This window comes from Rhinoderma darwinii, chromosome 9 (assembly GCF_050947455.1).
Source record: "Rhinoderma darwinii isolate aRhiDar2 chromosome 9, aRhiDar2.hap1, whole genome shotgun sequence".
NCBI lineage: Eukaryota > Metazoa > Chordata > Amphibia > Anura > Rhinodermatidae > Rhinoderma > Rhinoderma darwinii.
Genome location: NC_134695.1, coordinates 32,608,719 through 32,625,031, shown reverse-complemented (window position 1 = coordinate 32,625,031; position 16,313 = coordinate 32,608,719). Strand labels below are relative to the sequence as shown.

The 16,313-nt window shown below is 44.4% G+C and overlaps 1 protein-coding gene across 2 annotated transcripts in view; it reads right to left on the bottom strand.

Annotated features, from left to right (window-relative positions):
* Positions 1-16,313, bottom strand: part of DUS2 (dihydrouridine synthase 2) — a 117,789-nt gene that overhangs the window by 82,899 nt on the left and 18,577 nt on the right. For both annotated transcript variants that reach the window (XM_075837484.1, XM_075837485.1), the window contains exon 5: positions 16,072-16,115. In XM_075837484.1, coding sequence (XP_075693599.1) covers positions 16,072-16,115 — 44 coding nt within the window. The remainder of the gene's footprint in view (positions 1-16,071; positions 16,116-16,313) is intronic.

Genomic DNA, 16,313 nt, shown 5'->3' with positions numbered 1-16,313 from the left:
GCTCCTATTCAAGTGAATAGGAGCCGACCTGCAGTTCTGCAGCACGGCCGCTATGCTATGTACGGAGCCAACTGCTTCCGGGCTCCGTACATAGCATTATGTGCCATAACATCCGGTGCCCGTAGGCCAACTGGAGCGGCTTATTGGTGCGGGGTCCGGGTGTTGGACCCGCACCGATGATATACTGGTGACCTATCCGGTGGATATCAGTCAGAAGGTGGACAACCCCTTTAAGCCTTATTCAAACGACCATATTATAGATTCGTGTGCTGTCTGTTAACAAACAGACCGCACACTGACCCATGCAATTCAATGGGGCTGTTCACACCGCCGTTGTTTTAAAACCCGTTCGTCTGAATAAGCCCTTAGGCTGTGTTTGCATCTGCATTGTGGCTTTCATTTATAACGGAAACCACAATACAGTGCTGGATCTGTCACACGAAGGATGCCAACAGTGAATGAATTACAATGGGGTACGAGGGGTTCCGCTCAGGCTCCCATAGTTTTGACAAGAAAAATAGTGCTCCGAACGGAGGCTCCAACGCAAATGTGAACAGAGTCTTATACTAGGAAAATCTGGTACAGTAAATGGCAAGACAGAAGTATAGATTGAGACAAAGGGCAAACATAGTTACTCGGTAAAGTAACAAATACTTCTCTTTTCTGGCATCTGATGAGAGCATTATGAAGAGAGATTTCTTTGATTTTGTGCCATTTCCCTAGAGCAGAAGTGGGAAATGAACTCTAGGGAGATTAACGAATATTGTGGGAAATGCCACAAAATCAAAGAAATCTTTCTTCACAGTGCTCTGATCAGACGCCAGAAAAGAGAAGTATTTGTTACTCTACCAAGCAACTATGTTTGCCCTTTGTCTCAAGCTTCACACAAGGTTCAACTGTGGAGTACTTAAAGGGCACCATCAACATGCCATAAATTGGGTGTTTGATGTAGAGGGCTTAGCAATCTAACAAAGCATCCGAGCAACCACAGTCCTTTAGAATTTCTTGGAAACGTTCACACAACATTCAGTCAGTCAGCTGTATGATGAAGGCAAAATGTCAGTTTGTGTCTGCTTATACTGCTCCACTATAAGGGTGTGTTCACACAAGGCGAATTAGCCATGGATTTTCTGCAACCGATTTCATTGCACAAAATCTGCACCACATTACAGTAGCAGCAAAGTGGATGAAATTATAAATCTCATCCACACCCATGGAAAAAATCCAGAAAAAACATTCATAAATTGACCTGCGGTGCGGAATTTAAATCCGCACCATGTCAATTTAGGCTGCGTTTTAGTTGACTTTCCCCATTGAATTCAATGCGGATGCAAATACCGCAACAGAAAGCCAAAGTGTTGCGACTTTTGGGGCCTATTCGCACCGATTACGCCGCAAAAATCGCAGCTACGGAAAAACAAAAAAAACAAAACAAATGTACTTACCCAGAAGTCTGTGTTTCTTCGTCCAGTCCAGCCTCCTGGGATGACGTTGCATCCCATGTGACTGCTGCAGCCAATAACATGCTGTAGCTACGGTCACATGGGGGAAATGTCATCCCAGGAGGCCGGCCTGAATGATGTCAGAGGACCAGCCTCCTGGGATGACGTTAAATCCCAGGTGATCAGGGTGCGTGGCCTGGACATGGCTCTGGTGAGACGTGTGGTGAGAGAGCTCCTGCGTTCTGACTGACTTCCAGTCCTATTAACAGCGTCTAACAGCACTATACATCGCACTAATGTGAAAGGGAGCACGCAGTAAACTCACCACATCGGCGAGAAGAGATCAAGGGAGGACGAGGAGCGGCATTCCTCATTACTTTGCGGACTCTGGGTCACCGGCTTCCTCGTCTCAGCAATCCAATATGGCGGTCCGGGGTGCGGTCGCGTCTGCAGTGCCTCCAGGGGCGAGGTCGTCCTCGGAGCTGACACAGGACTTTCCATCTCTCCTGGTGCAGGGTGAGTCTCCCATGGCCCCTTCACAGGGCACTGAGCTGGGTCCTGATTTATTGGCGTTCACATCACAGATGGCAGCCATTCCCACTAAAACAGATATGGAGGGATATATTTCCCGCCTTGAAGCGGTGTGCAAAACAGAGAGATGTTCTCTGAAAGAGGATATTCATCATATTAATACTGCTGTGGCGGCCATTGAAGTAACCACGCAGACACTTCAACAGCAACAGGTTTCTCAACAAAGTTTATTAGACCAGCATTCTGCTCACATTCAATTGTTATTGGATATGGCTGATGATGCTGAAAATCGCAATAGAAGGAATAACATCAGAGTTAGAGGTATCCCTGAAGCCACAGGATCTCATTCCTACATTGACTGGGATATTTAACACTTTATTGGAAAAACCGGTTGACTCCCGGTTGGAAATTGATAGAGCGCAATCGCACCCTGGGTCCGAAAAGCACAGATCTGCCGAGGCCATGTGATGTAGCGTGCAGGATACACTTCTTTCAAATCAAAGAATCCATTATGCGTCAAGCACGTAACAAGGGTGTTCTGGACTTTGACGGTGCTCCGGCACTTCGTGAGAAGGATATTCCGTATTCGTGGGGTTACCCGTTTCAACTGCAAGTTCGACGAGGATCGGCTATCTACTCTGTGTACTCTCCAGACGACATCCCTGATTTCCTTGATGCCTTGGACTTGCCTCCTATTGCTATTCCAGATTGGCCGTTTTTCCCGCCACTGCCACAGCGCCTGCCACGGCGTAACTCCAGGACGGAGCATCACTCGGCTCCGGCTCGCCGCAGACGACTTCAGGCTCCGATAGTTCCAGAATCGTCTCGTTTGGAACCGTGATATGGAATAAGTCTTTTCCATGGCCTCTTAGGACTTCCTTGATCGTGATGCTGTTTTTTGAGGCTATGGGAAATGTGTTGTCACGGTCCTGTCCTAACCATTGAGTTTATTCTGTTGCTGCTTCTCTTTTTCTCCAAATCTTGAGTTACATATGTATTATTTGTCATGCTGCATTATGGTTTTAGATGCCCTGGGTGGGAGCAGGTAGTTACAGTTTGGGCATGAGCACAATTCTCTCTAATTGGCTGCCGTGCTCTAAGATGAAGCTGCAGGTGGATGGAGTATGGGATGTAACGGCTTGTCGCCTTGGATTTACTAATCCCTCTGGAATTCTGCACTCCTAGCCCTGTTTTGGTGGTCCCTATCTATGGAATGGGGGGCTGCCTCTGCTATGGTTAAGACACCCTCCCCCTCTCGATAGGTACAAGTGTTTCTCAAAGAAGGATCCCCTCCGTATTGGCAGGGGAGGGATAGAGGGAGGGTTCTTCATCGTTAATCCTCATTTCTTATTCCTTTTTGATAAACGGAGTATAGGTTTGGGCTCTAGCCAGGGCAGGGGGTCTTCCCTTGAGCTCACTGTGGGGTGTCTATTCATTTCTGCTCCTTCCACCTTTCCGACAGGGTTCGTTGTATTGCATCATGTTCCGGTTCCTCCTCTCGAGCAAAATATTGTCATGTATAGGTGTGGTTCTTTTACAGGTGCCCTTTACGGGCTAAACATATAATTGCCCCGCTTTAGTTTTTCTATTTTCTTTCTATTATTGTGGATGTTTATATTAACGTTCTCGGGCTTAAGGAAGTTGGTTGGGATCATCCTTCTTCCATAGTTCAGTCAACTCCGTACGTAGGTTGTGTTCTGCTACGCATTGAACACTTTACAAATACTTCTTTCCCCTCAACTTAGTAGTTTTGGGGCTGGAACACCGTCTGTGGCGATTTCCATAGTGTCATACTGGTTTTCTGTCTTTCTTTGTTTTTTGTTTGTTTTCTCCCCCACCCCCACTCCCTTCCCCCCTTTTCTCCGTCCTCTTTCCCGATGGGTTCTCTAGAATGCTGTTCATTAAATGTACGTGGATTTAAGGGCAGATAACTGTGTAGCTGCTACCGAGGACCTGCCCGAGGATGAGTCCATAACTCGGTCCAAGACTAAGTTAAAATCACCAGCTGTGATTACGAGGCCCTCTGCAAAGTTAGAGAGTTCTGTTAAAGAGGCTCTACCAGATTATAAGTGCTCTATCTCGTACATAATGTGATCTGCGCTGTAATGTAGATAACAGCAGTGGTTTTTATTTTGAAAAACGATCATTTTTGAGCAAGTTATGAGCTAGTTTCGATTTATGCTAATGAGTTTCTCAATGGACAACTGGGCGCGTTTTTACTTTTTACCAACTGGGCGTTGTAAAGAGAAGTGTATGAGGCTGACCAATCAGTGACTAATCAGTGTCCTACACTTCTCATTGTTCCAGCCCAGCTTCTTTCACTGCACAATCACACTGTGCTGTGGATCATGCTGGGCTGAAACAATGAGAAGTGTAGGATACCGATTAGTCACTGATTGGTCAGCCTCATACACTTCTCTTCACAACGCCCAGTTGGTAAAAAGTAAAAACCCGCCCAGTTGTCCATTGAGAAACTCATTAGCATAAATCGAAACTAGCTCATAACTTGCTCAAAAATGATCGTTTTTCAAAATAAAAACCACTGCTGTTATCTACATTACAGCGCCGATCACATTATGTACGAGATAGAGCACTTATAATCTGGTAGAGCCTCTTTAACAGAACTCTCTAACTTTGCAGAGGGCCTCGTAATCACAGCTGGTGATTTTAACTTAGTCTTGGACCGAGTTATGGACTCATCCTCGGGCAGGTCCTCGGTAGCAGCTACACAGTTATCTGCCCTTAAAGGGAATGTGTTGTTAGCAAAAAATGTTTTGTTTTTTTTTAGTTAAACAATTAGTGTGTGGGTGATTAAACATTGTTCTAATTTTTTTTATTTTTTTCACGAGTCAGGAAATATTATAAATTGGATTCAATTGGATTCTAATTTATAATATTTCCCAGTGCTGGTCACTAGATGGAGCAATTCCCAAAATTGCAGCATTGCATGTGGTAAAGCAACCACAGTGCTTTATGCTGCAAAATTGGGAAAAAATCCCTCGCTCTAGTGAGCTCTCAGAATCCCCCCCTCCTTTATCCTGGCTAGTGCCGGGAGAAACGAGGGGATTGAACGGTCTAACCTCCTACACTGTGTGTCGCCATTTTTTGAGCTAACACACAGTGTAGTAGGTTAACATACAGTAGTAAACACACACTGAAACACGAACATACATAGAAATCACTTACCTGCTCCAGTCGCCGCCGCTCCCTCCGGTCCGTCCGCTCCGTCTGCTGCCGCTGTTCCATGTGCACAAGTCCGGAAGCCGCGACCGGAAGTAGTAATCTTACTGTCCGGCCGCGACTTCCGGTCCACAGGAAAATGGCGCCGGACGGCGCGCATTTCAAATTGAACTGTGTGGGAGCGGCGCATGCGCCGTTCCCACACAGACGGCGTACACCATAGTGGATGGAATGGGCCCCGTTCGAATTCCCTATGGGACTGGGGCTGCCGTATTCCATGTCTGTATGTGTCGTTAATCGACACATACAGAAATGGAAAAAAAAATAGCAGCCCCCATAGGGAAGAAAAAGTGTAAAAATAAAAAAAAGTAACAGACACACACACAAATTAATACAAACGTTTTTAATAAAGCACTAACATCAAACTGATATTAAATTTTTTTTTTGGGTGACACGGTTCCTTTAAGGCTAAACTTTTTGCCATGCAGCTGGTGGATATTTGGAGGATACTTAACCCTCAAACAAAGGACTACAACTTCTATTCTCCGGTCCATGACATGTACAGCAGGATAGACATGTTTATTGTGAGTCACCACTTATTGTCCTGGTCCCCGTTGCCTCAGATAGGTTCTATGATCTGGGCAGATCATGCGCCAGTTTTCTTCTCGCTTCGGTTTCCGGATGGAGGGGGGCGAAGGAATGGAATTGGAAGCTAAATCCTCTTCTTTTGAAGGATTCGGTATGTCAAACGGCTATCACCCGTTCGATCTCTGAGTTCTTAGATCATCACGCCTCAGACTCCACCCCCCTACCGATACAGTGGGAAGCGATGAAGAGTGTTTTAAGAGGCATCTTTATCCAACAAGGTTCCAGACTGAAAAAGGAGAGGGCTTTTAAAATGAAGGAGTTGCTATCTCGTATTCAGACCCTGGAGTCCGCTTATAAACAGCCCCGACAGCCTCACACGTTAGCGGAGTTATTGGAGGCTAGGAATTCGTTGAGAGGTTTGCTGGATCAGACTCATGCCTCTTTCAGGGATCATGCTAGGCGTTTTTATCATCAACACTCCAATAAATGTGGTAGAGCACTAGCTAGAGAGCTTAATCCGCGGGTTCCTGCCTCTTATATTCCAATGATTAAGTCGGGTTCGGACACCTTTAAACATACGCCAGAGGAGATAGTACAAACCTTTAGGGAGTATTACCACTCCTTGTATAACCTCAGGGGTCCGTTACAAGATATGTCTCCTACCGCTCTGCAAGGGAAAATTGACCAATATGTGGTAAAAACGGCTTTCTGCTGAGTTGTGTGCGGATTTTTCAGAATCAGAAATTCTTGGCATCATCAAGTCTGCCCCGTCGGGTAAGAGTCCCGGCCCGGATGGTTTCCCGACGTCCTTCTACAAAGCTTTTCTTCCTCAGCTTCTTCCCTTTATGACTAAGGTATTCAATTCTGTCACATCCACGATGCCCTTCATTCCGCAAACGCTAGAGGCTACCATCACGGTTATCCCTAAACCAGGGAAGGATCACTCTGTCTGTGCCAATTACCGCCCGATCTCCCTAATAAATGTGGATGTTAAGCATTACTCTAAAGCAATTGCAAACAGATTAGCTCCTCTTCTTCCGAGAGTCATTCATACTGATCAAGCGGGGTTTGTTCTCCGTAGAGAAGCGAGAGACAATACCAATAAAACTCTTCTCTTGATGTCTCACGCAAATAAAATGTCCATACCCACCTGTCTAATCTCTGTAGATGCAGAGAAAGTTTTCGACCGGGTCCATTGGGTATTCTTGAGGTCGGCCTTACAACAAATGGGAATTGGTCCGGTAATGCAAGAGAGGATCCTTTCTCTATATCAGAGACCTACAGCTAGAGTTAAGGCCAATGGAATCTTCTCCACGTCGTTACAGATTGCTAATGGAACCAGACAGGGTTGCCCACTGTCCCCACTACTATATGTTATTACAATGGAACATTTGGCCGTGGCTACCCATAAATCTCCGGATATCTCTGGGATTCGGGTGGGCCGAGAACATCATAAACTGGCGTTATATGCAGACGATCTTTTACTATTCATTACTAACCCTGTGATTTCCTTTCCAGTGCTCATTCAGGAATTTTAGGAGTTCGGACGGGTCAGTAATTTCAAGGTCAATTATAGAAAGACGGAAGCACTGAATGTATCACTTCCACAGGCGTCGTTCGATCTTCTAAGATCATCCTGCTCTTTTAAATGGCAAGAGACATCCATAAAATACTTGAGGGTTCAGATTCCTGGTACTCTGGCGGATCTGTACTCCCTTAATTATCCTCCCTTATTGCAGCGCACGCTGAAGAATCTACAATCTTATGATAGAGCACAACTGTCATGGTTCGGTCGTATCAATGCCATTAAAATGGATATTCTCCCTCGGTTTCTGTTTCTATTTCAGGCTATCCCTGTTCTAGTTCCTAGGGCTTATTTCAAGACTTTGGAGGCAGCATTTCGTAAGTTCGTCTGGGGCACTCTGAGGCCTCGCATTAGCCTGAACTCACTGTCTCGCCCTAAACTGAAAGGTGGAGCGGGACTCCCGGATCTGGGGTTGTATCACCAAGCTGTTGTTCTTTCTAGAGTGATAGATTGGTTTCACAATGGCATCAACAAACAATGGGTGGGGATTGAGAGGTCCATCGTGGAGCTCTCTTTGAGATCGCTGCCGTGGATTTTGCCAGACCATAGACCGTCCATTTCGACCTTTCCTATGCTTACTCATCACTTTCTCACTCTCTGGGACAGATTGATGGTTCGAAAGGGCCTTTCCCATAGACCAGGGCTGCTTAGCCCTCTGTTTGATAATTCAGAATTTCCACCAGCTGTTAACAAATCTACCTTTTTGGGCTGGTCCGCTTCAGACGATACTAGGCTATGTCAGGTGATGTCGGATGGGGGTCGCCTCCCTCCATTACATGTGTTGAGTGAGACCTTCCCGGAGAGGACTCTTTCATGGTTGGAATATGCACAATTGTCTACCTTCCTGCATTCGGCCCTGCCGGATGGGATGTATATCTCCACGACCACGGCCTTTGAGCTGCTGCTGCTTTTACAAGAGACACCGACTTGTGTAATTTCCAAGCTGTATGCCATTCTCTTGGAGACTTCTGTTACTCAGCCACCTGCATATGTTAGCACATGGGAAGATGACCTAGGCTTCTCCATCTCTTTGCTTGATTGGGACCGGGTTTTCTTCCTGACTCATAAAATGCCTATTGCATGCCACGCCCAGGAGAAACATTTTAAAATCCTGACCAGGTGGTACCGTTGCCCACAGATTTTGCATAAAATGTACCCAGAAGTGTCAGATGTCTGTTGGCGTTGTGTCAACGAGGCTGGAGCAATGCTGCACATCTGGTGGTCATGCCCGGTGTTGCAGACTTTTTGGAAAGCGGTTTTTGACATCTATGCATTGATGGAGAGTGCTCCTATCATACCTACTCCTCAGATGGCTCTTTTATCCATGATTCCGGGTCCTCTGTCAGGCATAAAAAAGGGCCTACTCATGCATTTTCGGACGGCGGCGCGGACAGTTATTTCTAGATACTGGAAGACTTCTGCTGTGCCTACGATTCGTGAATGGGTTGCGGAAGTGGACCTACTGTGTAGAATGGAGTCTCTTCTTGCGGAAGACAGGGACTGCTATGATGCGGTTCTTTCTCTGTTGAACACATGGTCCCCCTTCAAATCTGGTCCTCATTTCTCAGACTGGTTGGGCTAAAGAATCCTTCATGGTGGTTTGGCTAGCCAGGTTCCGATGGTGATTATCATCATGAAAGGGGACGGTCTGATACTCCTTATGTGGTAATGTCTCTGCTCCTATTACTCAAGAATATTCCTCATCTTTCTTCCCCCTCCCTTCCCTTGTCGGTTTTGTCCGTTCTTTCTTGTTGTCTCCTTTTGGTTCTGTCTCAACTTTTCCTCTTCTTACCTGTTCTGGGACTGGTTGTTCACTTTTCGTAATGTGTTTCCAGTCAGGAATTGTGTGCCTTACAAAAATTGGGAGGCACTCTCTACCTCATATGCCATGTGCCTGACTGTATATTTTTCTATTGTATGTGACAACCGCCCTTGGGTAACAAGGCTATTGATGTATAAAAGCTTTCTCTTTGTTTTTCTGGATATGATATAGGTTATGATTGTTTTCAAAAGTATTCATGCACTTTGTTTTTGTGTTGTCTTAAACTTTGCAATAAAAATCAAAATTATGAAAAAAAAATCCCAGGTGATGACCGCTGCAGCAGTCACATGGGCTGCAGTGTCATCCAGGGAGGCCAGACCGGACTGCACAGGATGGACGCGTCGCCATAACAGCAGCCTAGGTAAGTATGAGCTTTTTTTTACCGCTGCTTTCCACAGCGGAAAATCAGTCCGAAAAAACGCACAACAACCGTGGTGCAATTTTTCGTACGAAATGTACTGCGGGTTTCAGATTGGACACACTGCATGATTTTTATGCATCGTATCCGACCCGTGGGAACCTGGCCTTACCCCGTGGGCCTTGTCATAGTGACGGCTCCTTTTCTTCTCTATGCAGCCCTCCCAAGTGACTGCTGCAGCCAATCACAGACTGTAGTGATAACTTGGGCTGCAGCGTCATCACAGGAGGCCGGGCTGCACAGAGAACACAGAACGTGTTGATATGGCACAGTCAGTGAGGAAAGGATTGGCTTTTTTAAATTATTATTATTATATTTTATTTTTTTCAACTCCGTTTTACGCAGCAGAGATTTCGGCTGAAAACCTGCACCACAATTTGGTGCAGTTATTCAGCTGGAATTCCCTGCAGGTTCTGGGTCGGATGCACTGTACACTTTAACACAGAATATCCGACCTGTGTAAACATACCCTTAGGGACCTTTGGAAACATACCCTTAGGGTATATTCACACAAGGCAGATACGCTGCATAAATGTACACAGCATTTCCAACCTAGAACCTGTGGGTAGTCCGGCCAAAAACCGCACCAAACTGTGGTCCAGATTTTTTGCCAAAATCTCTGCTGCATAAGCTAAAACCCCATCACAGGTTAATTTATGAACCTTTTCACAGCAGATTTTTTCCAAAGCGTGTGCATGAGATTTGTTCAAATCTTATCCACTTTGTTGCTACTGTCAATGCTGCAGATTTTCCGCACAGAATTCCACTGTGGAAATTTCACAATGTTTAGGCTTTGTGGGAACCCGGCCTAAATGATTGGTATGGTTCTATAAACTGGGAATAACAAACAGAACTAAAAAGAATATTAACTATATTCTCTTTCACTCCTTTTACACATGGTGTGGTGTGAAGATGAAGCAGAAGTCATGTGAAAATTACATGTAGCATGATTATCACTTGCTTCTTGTGTGTAAAGTGTAAGGCTCTGTGCACACTATGTTTTGGCCCTACGTTTAGCAAGTATGTCAGGAAAAATGACAAACACGCTCAACATGTCCATAGGCTTCCAATAGTCTGCCGGAGGCAAAAAGACTGTCCTTTTGGCCTCTGTCAGACTGGTATACATTAGTATACCTTTTTTTTTGTGGATCCAAAAAGTGTAGTAGACTACACTTTTACATTCCGAGGGATCCCATGAAAAACGGAATATTGCGTGGTATATGGATTTTTAGTAGGGGACAGTAGTTCCACGGATAGGCAGGAGCCCGGCTCCCTGCAGTGTGTTCGGTCCGGGACGTGCGACCGAAATACGTTCCGTCCTTTACGGACCGAACATGCTCGTGTGAATCCAGCCTTACAGTGACACCCATCACCCATAGAGTATAATTGTATCCGTTTAAGGTAAAAGTCATGAAGAGGGTCATAAGAGTTCAACGTAAACCATTAAACTCTATGGTGACGGAGGCCACTGTTAAGGTATTTGTCACAGCCTATGTTTACATGGCAGATTTTTCTTGGTGGGTCCTGCCGAAGAATTATTCCTGCTGTCAGGAAGGTTCCTTCAACGAGAGGCTCGGGCGGAATCCGCCCGAAGATCAGAAAGGCCGCTTGTTTTTGCCCGCAAGCTGAAAATAAATCAGTAAATCGTGAAAAATAAGCGTCCGCCTCCCGCTGAAATAGAGATGGGAGGCAGAATTTTGCCGTGGAATCCGCTGAAAAAAAAATTCCTTTGTGTGAACATAGCCTAACGTATACGTCGAGAGCTTTTACCAGCGTATATGTTAAAACCCCCAAACAAACACATCTTTAACGTTCGATGTGTATATCAGTCATGAGTAGGGGCTAGTTCTCACTTCGTGATGGATATATCCGTCACTCTGATCTCGTGGGAACGGCCACTGTACACACGAGATCAGCGGCAAGAGCGCAAATGTGTTGCACAGCCAGGATCCTGGCGCAACTGCCGGAATAGAAGAGCTCTCCAATTCTGATAGTTTAACCCCTGCCACGGTCAATAGCGACTGCTGCATTTAAGTTGTTTGACAGTGGAAGGGAGCTCCCTCTGTCACCCCATCGGCACACCCGTGATGTGATCGCTGGGCGTCTATGGGTTTCCATGGCAGCCGGGGCCCTAACAAAGGCCCCCAGGTCTGCTTTCAGCAACTGCCTATCAGGCCAGGCCTAATAGATTGCCTGGCAGTTTTTACACAGATAGGCAATAATGCTTTAGTATACTGGGTATACCAAAGAATTATATCTGCGATCAGAAGATCGCAAAGTGAAGTCCCCTAGTGGGACAAAAAAAAAGTAAAACAGTTAAAAATAAAGTTTATGAACAAAATTAATAAAAAGATTACAGTAAGAATAAAAACTTTTTTTTTTTAGTTAAAAATTGGTTTTATTTACAAAAAGTGTACAAAAAAAATAACACATACACATGTGCTATCAGTGCGATTATAACGACTTGGCATCCAAAAAAACGTGGCAAAAAACAGCAAAATGTCCTTTTTTTCCCATTCCCCACACAAACAAAATCTAATAAAAGCGAATCAATAAGTCCCACGTACCCCAAAATAGTACCAATGAAAACGACATCTTGTCCTGCAAAAAATAAGCCCACATATGTCTACAGATGGAAAATTATAAAAAGTTACGGCTCTTGGAATGTGGCGATGCAAAAACAAGTAATTTTTTTTTTAAGAGTGTTTTTATTGTGCAAACATAGGAAAAAATATAAAAACGTTACATATTTGGTATCCCTGTAATCGAGCCGACCCATAGTATAAAGGTAACATGTTATTTATGCCGCATAGTGAACGGCGTAAATTTATAACGCGAAAAACAATGTTGAAATAGCATTTCAATTCTCTCCTAAAATAAAGTTAAGAAAAGTTAAGAAATTTATTATATTTACCCAAAAATAGTGCAATTGAAAAATACAACTTGTCCCGCAATAAGCCCTTATACGGCTATATCGATGGAATAAAAAAAGTTATGACTCTTGGAATGTGACAGTGAAAAAACAAAAAAAAATCCTTGGTCATTAACCCCTTAGTGACCACTAATACGCCTTTTTACGTGATTCACTAATGGGCTTTAGGCTAGGCTGACGCCTTTTCACGTCAGCCTAGTCTAAGTCCTGCACGGGTCTCCCGTGCAGGCAGGAGCCGGGGCTCTGCTGTCTGATGACAGCTGAGCTCCTGCTCCAACGCCCGCGATCGAAGTTTACTTCGATGGCGGCCGTTTAACCCGTTAAATGCCGCCGTCAATAGCGACCGCGGCATTTAACTTTGTTTACAGAGGGAGTGCGCTCCCTCTGTCACCCATCGGCGGCCCGCGAATGCAATCGCGGGTCTCCGATGGGGTGTCATGGCAGCCGGGGGACTTATAAAAGCCCCCAGGTCTGCCCTGGACATATGCCTGTTCGGACGCGCCGGAGGCACGTCCTAACAGATTGCCTGTCAGATTTACACTGACAGGCAATAATGCTCTGGTATACGAAGTATACCAGAGCGTTATAGCAGCGATCGGAACATCGCACAGTAAAGTCCCCTAGTGGGACTAATAAAATAAGTCATCAAAGTGAAATAAAGATTATTAATAAAAAGTACAGTAAAAAAATAAATAAAACCATTTTTTTCCATAAAAAGTGGTTTTATTTAGTAAAAGTGTAAAAAAAAAAAAAAGTACACATATGTGGTATCACCGCGACCGTAATGACTCCATTAATAAAGTTAATATGTAATTTAAACCGCAAAGTGAACACCGTAAAAAAAAAACGCAAAAAACTATGGCGAAATTGCAATTTTTTTCCATTGCCCCCCAAAAAAGTCATAATAAAAATGCATCAATAAGTCCCATGTACCCCAAAACAGTACCATTCAAAACTACGTCTTGTCCCGCAGAAAACAAGCCCAAAAAATCACTACATTGATGGAAAAATAAAAAAATTACGGCTCTTGGAAAGCGAAGATGCAAAAACAAATAATTTTAGTTCAAAAGTGTTTTTATTGTGCAAAAGTCGTAAAACATAAAAAAACCTCCACATATGTGGTATCGCCGTAATCGTACCGACCCATAGAATAAAGGTAACATGTTATTTACGTCGCATAGTGAACGGCGTCAATTTAAAAACGCATAGAACAATGGCGGAATTTCAGGTTTTTTTTATAATCCCCCCCAAAAAGGTTAATAAAAGTTAATATAAAAATTATATGTACCCAAAAATGGTGCTATTAAAAAGCACAACTAATCCAGCAAAAAAAGTCCTCATACAGCTATGTAGACGAAAAAATAAAAACGTTATAGCTCTTTGAATGCGACTATAGAAAAACGAATAAAATAGCTTGGTCATTAAGGCCTAAAATGGGCTGGTCACTAAGGGGTTAAGAAAAAAAAGGCCTGGTCATTTAGGGGTTAATCAGTAAGTAAATATTTGTATTTGGTTGTGACATCTTTGAACTATGATGGATAAGTGTGCATTTACCACTTCCTACCATAGAAATTATCTAAAACGTAAGGCTCAGCAGAGTTTACACAGGACTACTGTAACTGGCTGGTAAATACAGTACTTCTAAATTCTCCAGTCATTTCTACAGTTGTTGCAACATTACCACAAATAGACTTAAGGCCCCCTGCACACGGCCGTAGCCATGGTTACGGGCACGGACGTGGACTGTCACCCACATTTGCGGGCCGTGCTCCCAGTATAAAAAATAGGAGTCCAATTATAAAGTATATGATCCGCAATATAAAAAAATAGGACATGTCCTATTTTTTACGGGTCATTTTTTACGGGAAGGTGCACCATAGAAATTAATGGATCCGTATTTTGATCCACAATTAGGCCCCATGCACACGAACGTATTTTTTTCCTCCCGGAAATACGGGTCCATTGTCACACGTATTCGATCCGTATTCCACCAGTATTTACGGACCCGTGCCCGTAAATACGGGTCCGGTGTCACCAGTATTTCACCCGTATTTACGGACCTGTTTTCTCTGCACTAATCGGCAGCCCCTTCTCTCTATCAGGATAGAGAGAAGGGGAAGCCCTTTCGGGCAGAGTTTCCGCAGCGTTTGAAAGTAAAAAAAAGTTCATATGTACCCCGGCCGTTGTCTTGGTGACGCGTCCCTCTTTTGACATCCAGTCTGACCTCCCTGGATGACGCGGCAGTCCACGTAACCGTTGCAGCCTGTGATTGGCCTGTGATTGGCTGCAGCAGCATGGGATGAAACGTCATCCCGGGAGGCCGGACTGGAGGAAGAAGCTGGTAAGTTAACTTTTAATACTATTAACTCCAGCCGTAGTCACTGTCCCGGGTGCTGAAAGAGTTACTGCCGATCAGTTAACTCTTTAGGCACCCTGGACAGTGACTATCCCATGACGTCGCCTAGCAACGCTCCCGTAATTACGGATGCACACACGTAGCCACCCGTAATTTCGGGAGCTCCATAGACTTCTATGGGCCTGCCCGTGCCGTTATTACGGCCCGAAATAGGACATGTTCTATATTTTTCAACGGCACGATACCCATGGCCAATAGAAGTCTATGGGCCCGTAATTACGGGCTGTAATTACGGCTCGTAATTACAGACGCTTTTACGTTCGTGTGCATGAGGCCTAACGGATGAGATCTGGAAAGTTTCTCGAGTTGCCTCCGTGAGTTGATCAGTGATACATTTTGTTCCCAAATATAGTAGTAAAGGATAAGATCTATATTATAGCCTACAGTGAACCTGCCAAATATCAAATCATCATCACAAGCAGCACAATGTGTGCTGAGTAGTATACAGTGTAAGGCCTCAAGAACACGCCCGTGCCTGTAATCACTGCCGACAGCCACCCGCATTTTCGGCTGTGCTCCCACACAAAGTATGTGGGCACGGACCATAAAAAGCTAAAGATAGAACACGTCCTGTCTTTTGCAGAGGCTTTCTACGCAAAAATACGGGAATGTGTCTGTGGTCAATAGAAGTGAATTGGTCCGTAATTGCAGACCGCAATTAAGGACAAATTCTACGGTCATGTGCATGGGGCCTAAGGAATGGAGAAGCACAGAGCACCGTGAAGAGTGGACAGGCTGCCTGCTTCTGACTTTCACCCCATGATTTGGGGTTTACGGCTGCACAAAAGTCATATGAATGTTGCATGTTACTCAGGTTATGCAGGAAAAAAAGACAGCTGGGCAACTATTTAAAAAAAACAACTAATTGCTGCACAAAGAATTTTTTTTTCATTTACAATAATGTCTTACGTCAATGCCGTGCTCAGCTGCAGCTGTTGCATGACAAAAGTCTGTTTGTAACCCTGGCCTTCCTTTACTGGCTTAGCTTATTTTAAAAGGCAGTACTTGATTAGGAAAACATGTCTGCTTTCTTCCAAAAACAGCACCACACATGTCCACAGGTTGTGTGTGGTATTGCAGCTCAGTCCTATTCACTTTAATGGAGCTGAGCTGCAATACTGGACACAACCCATGGACAGACACACAAAAAAACTTACATAAGTTTGGCAACAGCCAGCGCTCTTTCTGGATCAGAAGTCCCCTATAGGAATACAGAAGACATACAGAAACATATATCACAAGTAAAGCACAAATCAAGGTTTTCAAGACAATGGGCAGTCCTTTGTGTGCTTGTCTTTTTAGTACATTTCAAAGGGAGTGTATCATATACTTAATTTCAATTTAATTAATTAAACGGACGTCTGCAGAAGAGAAATCTGTTCATTATTGTCTGGAGGAA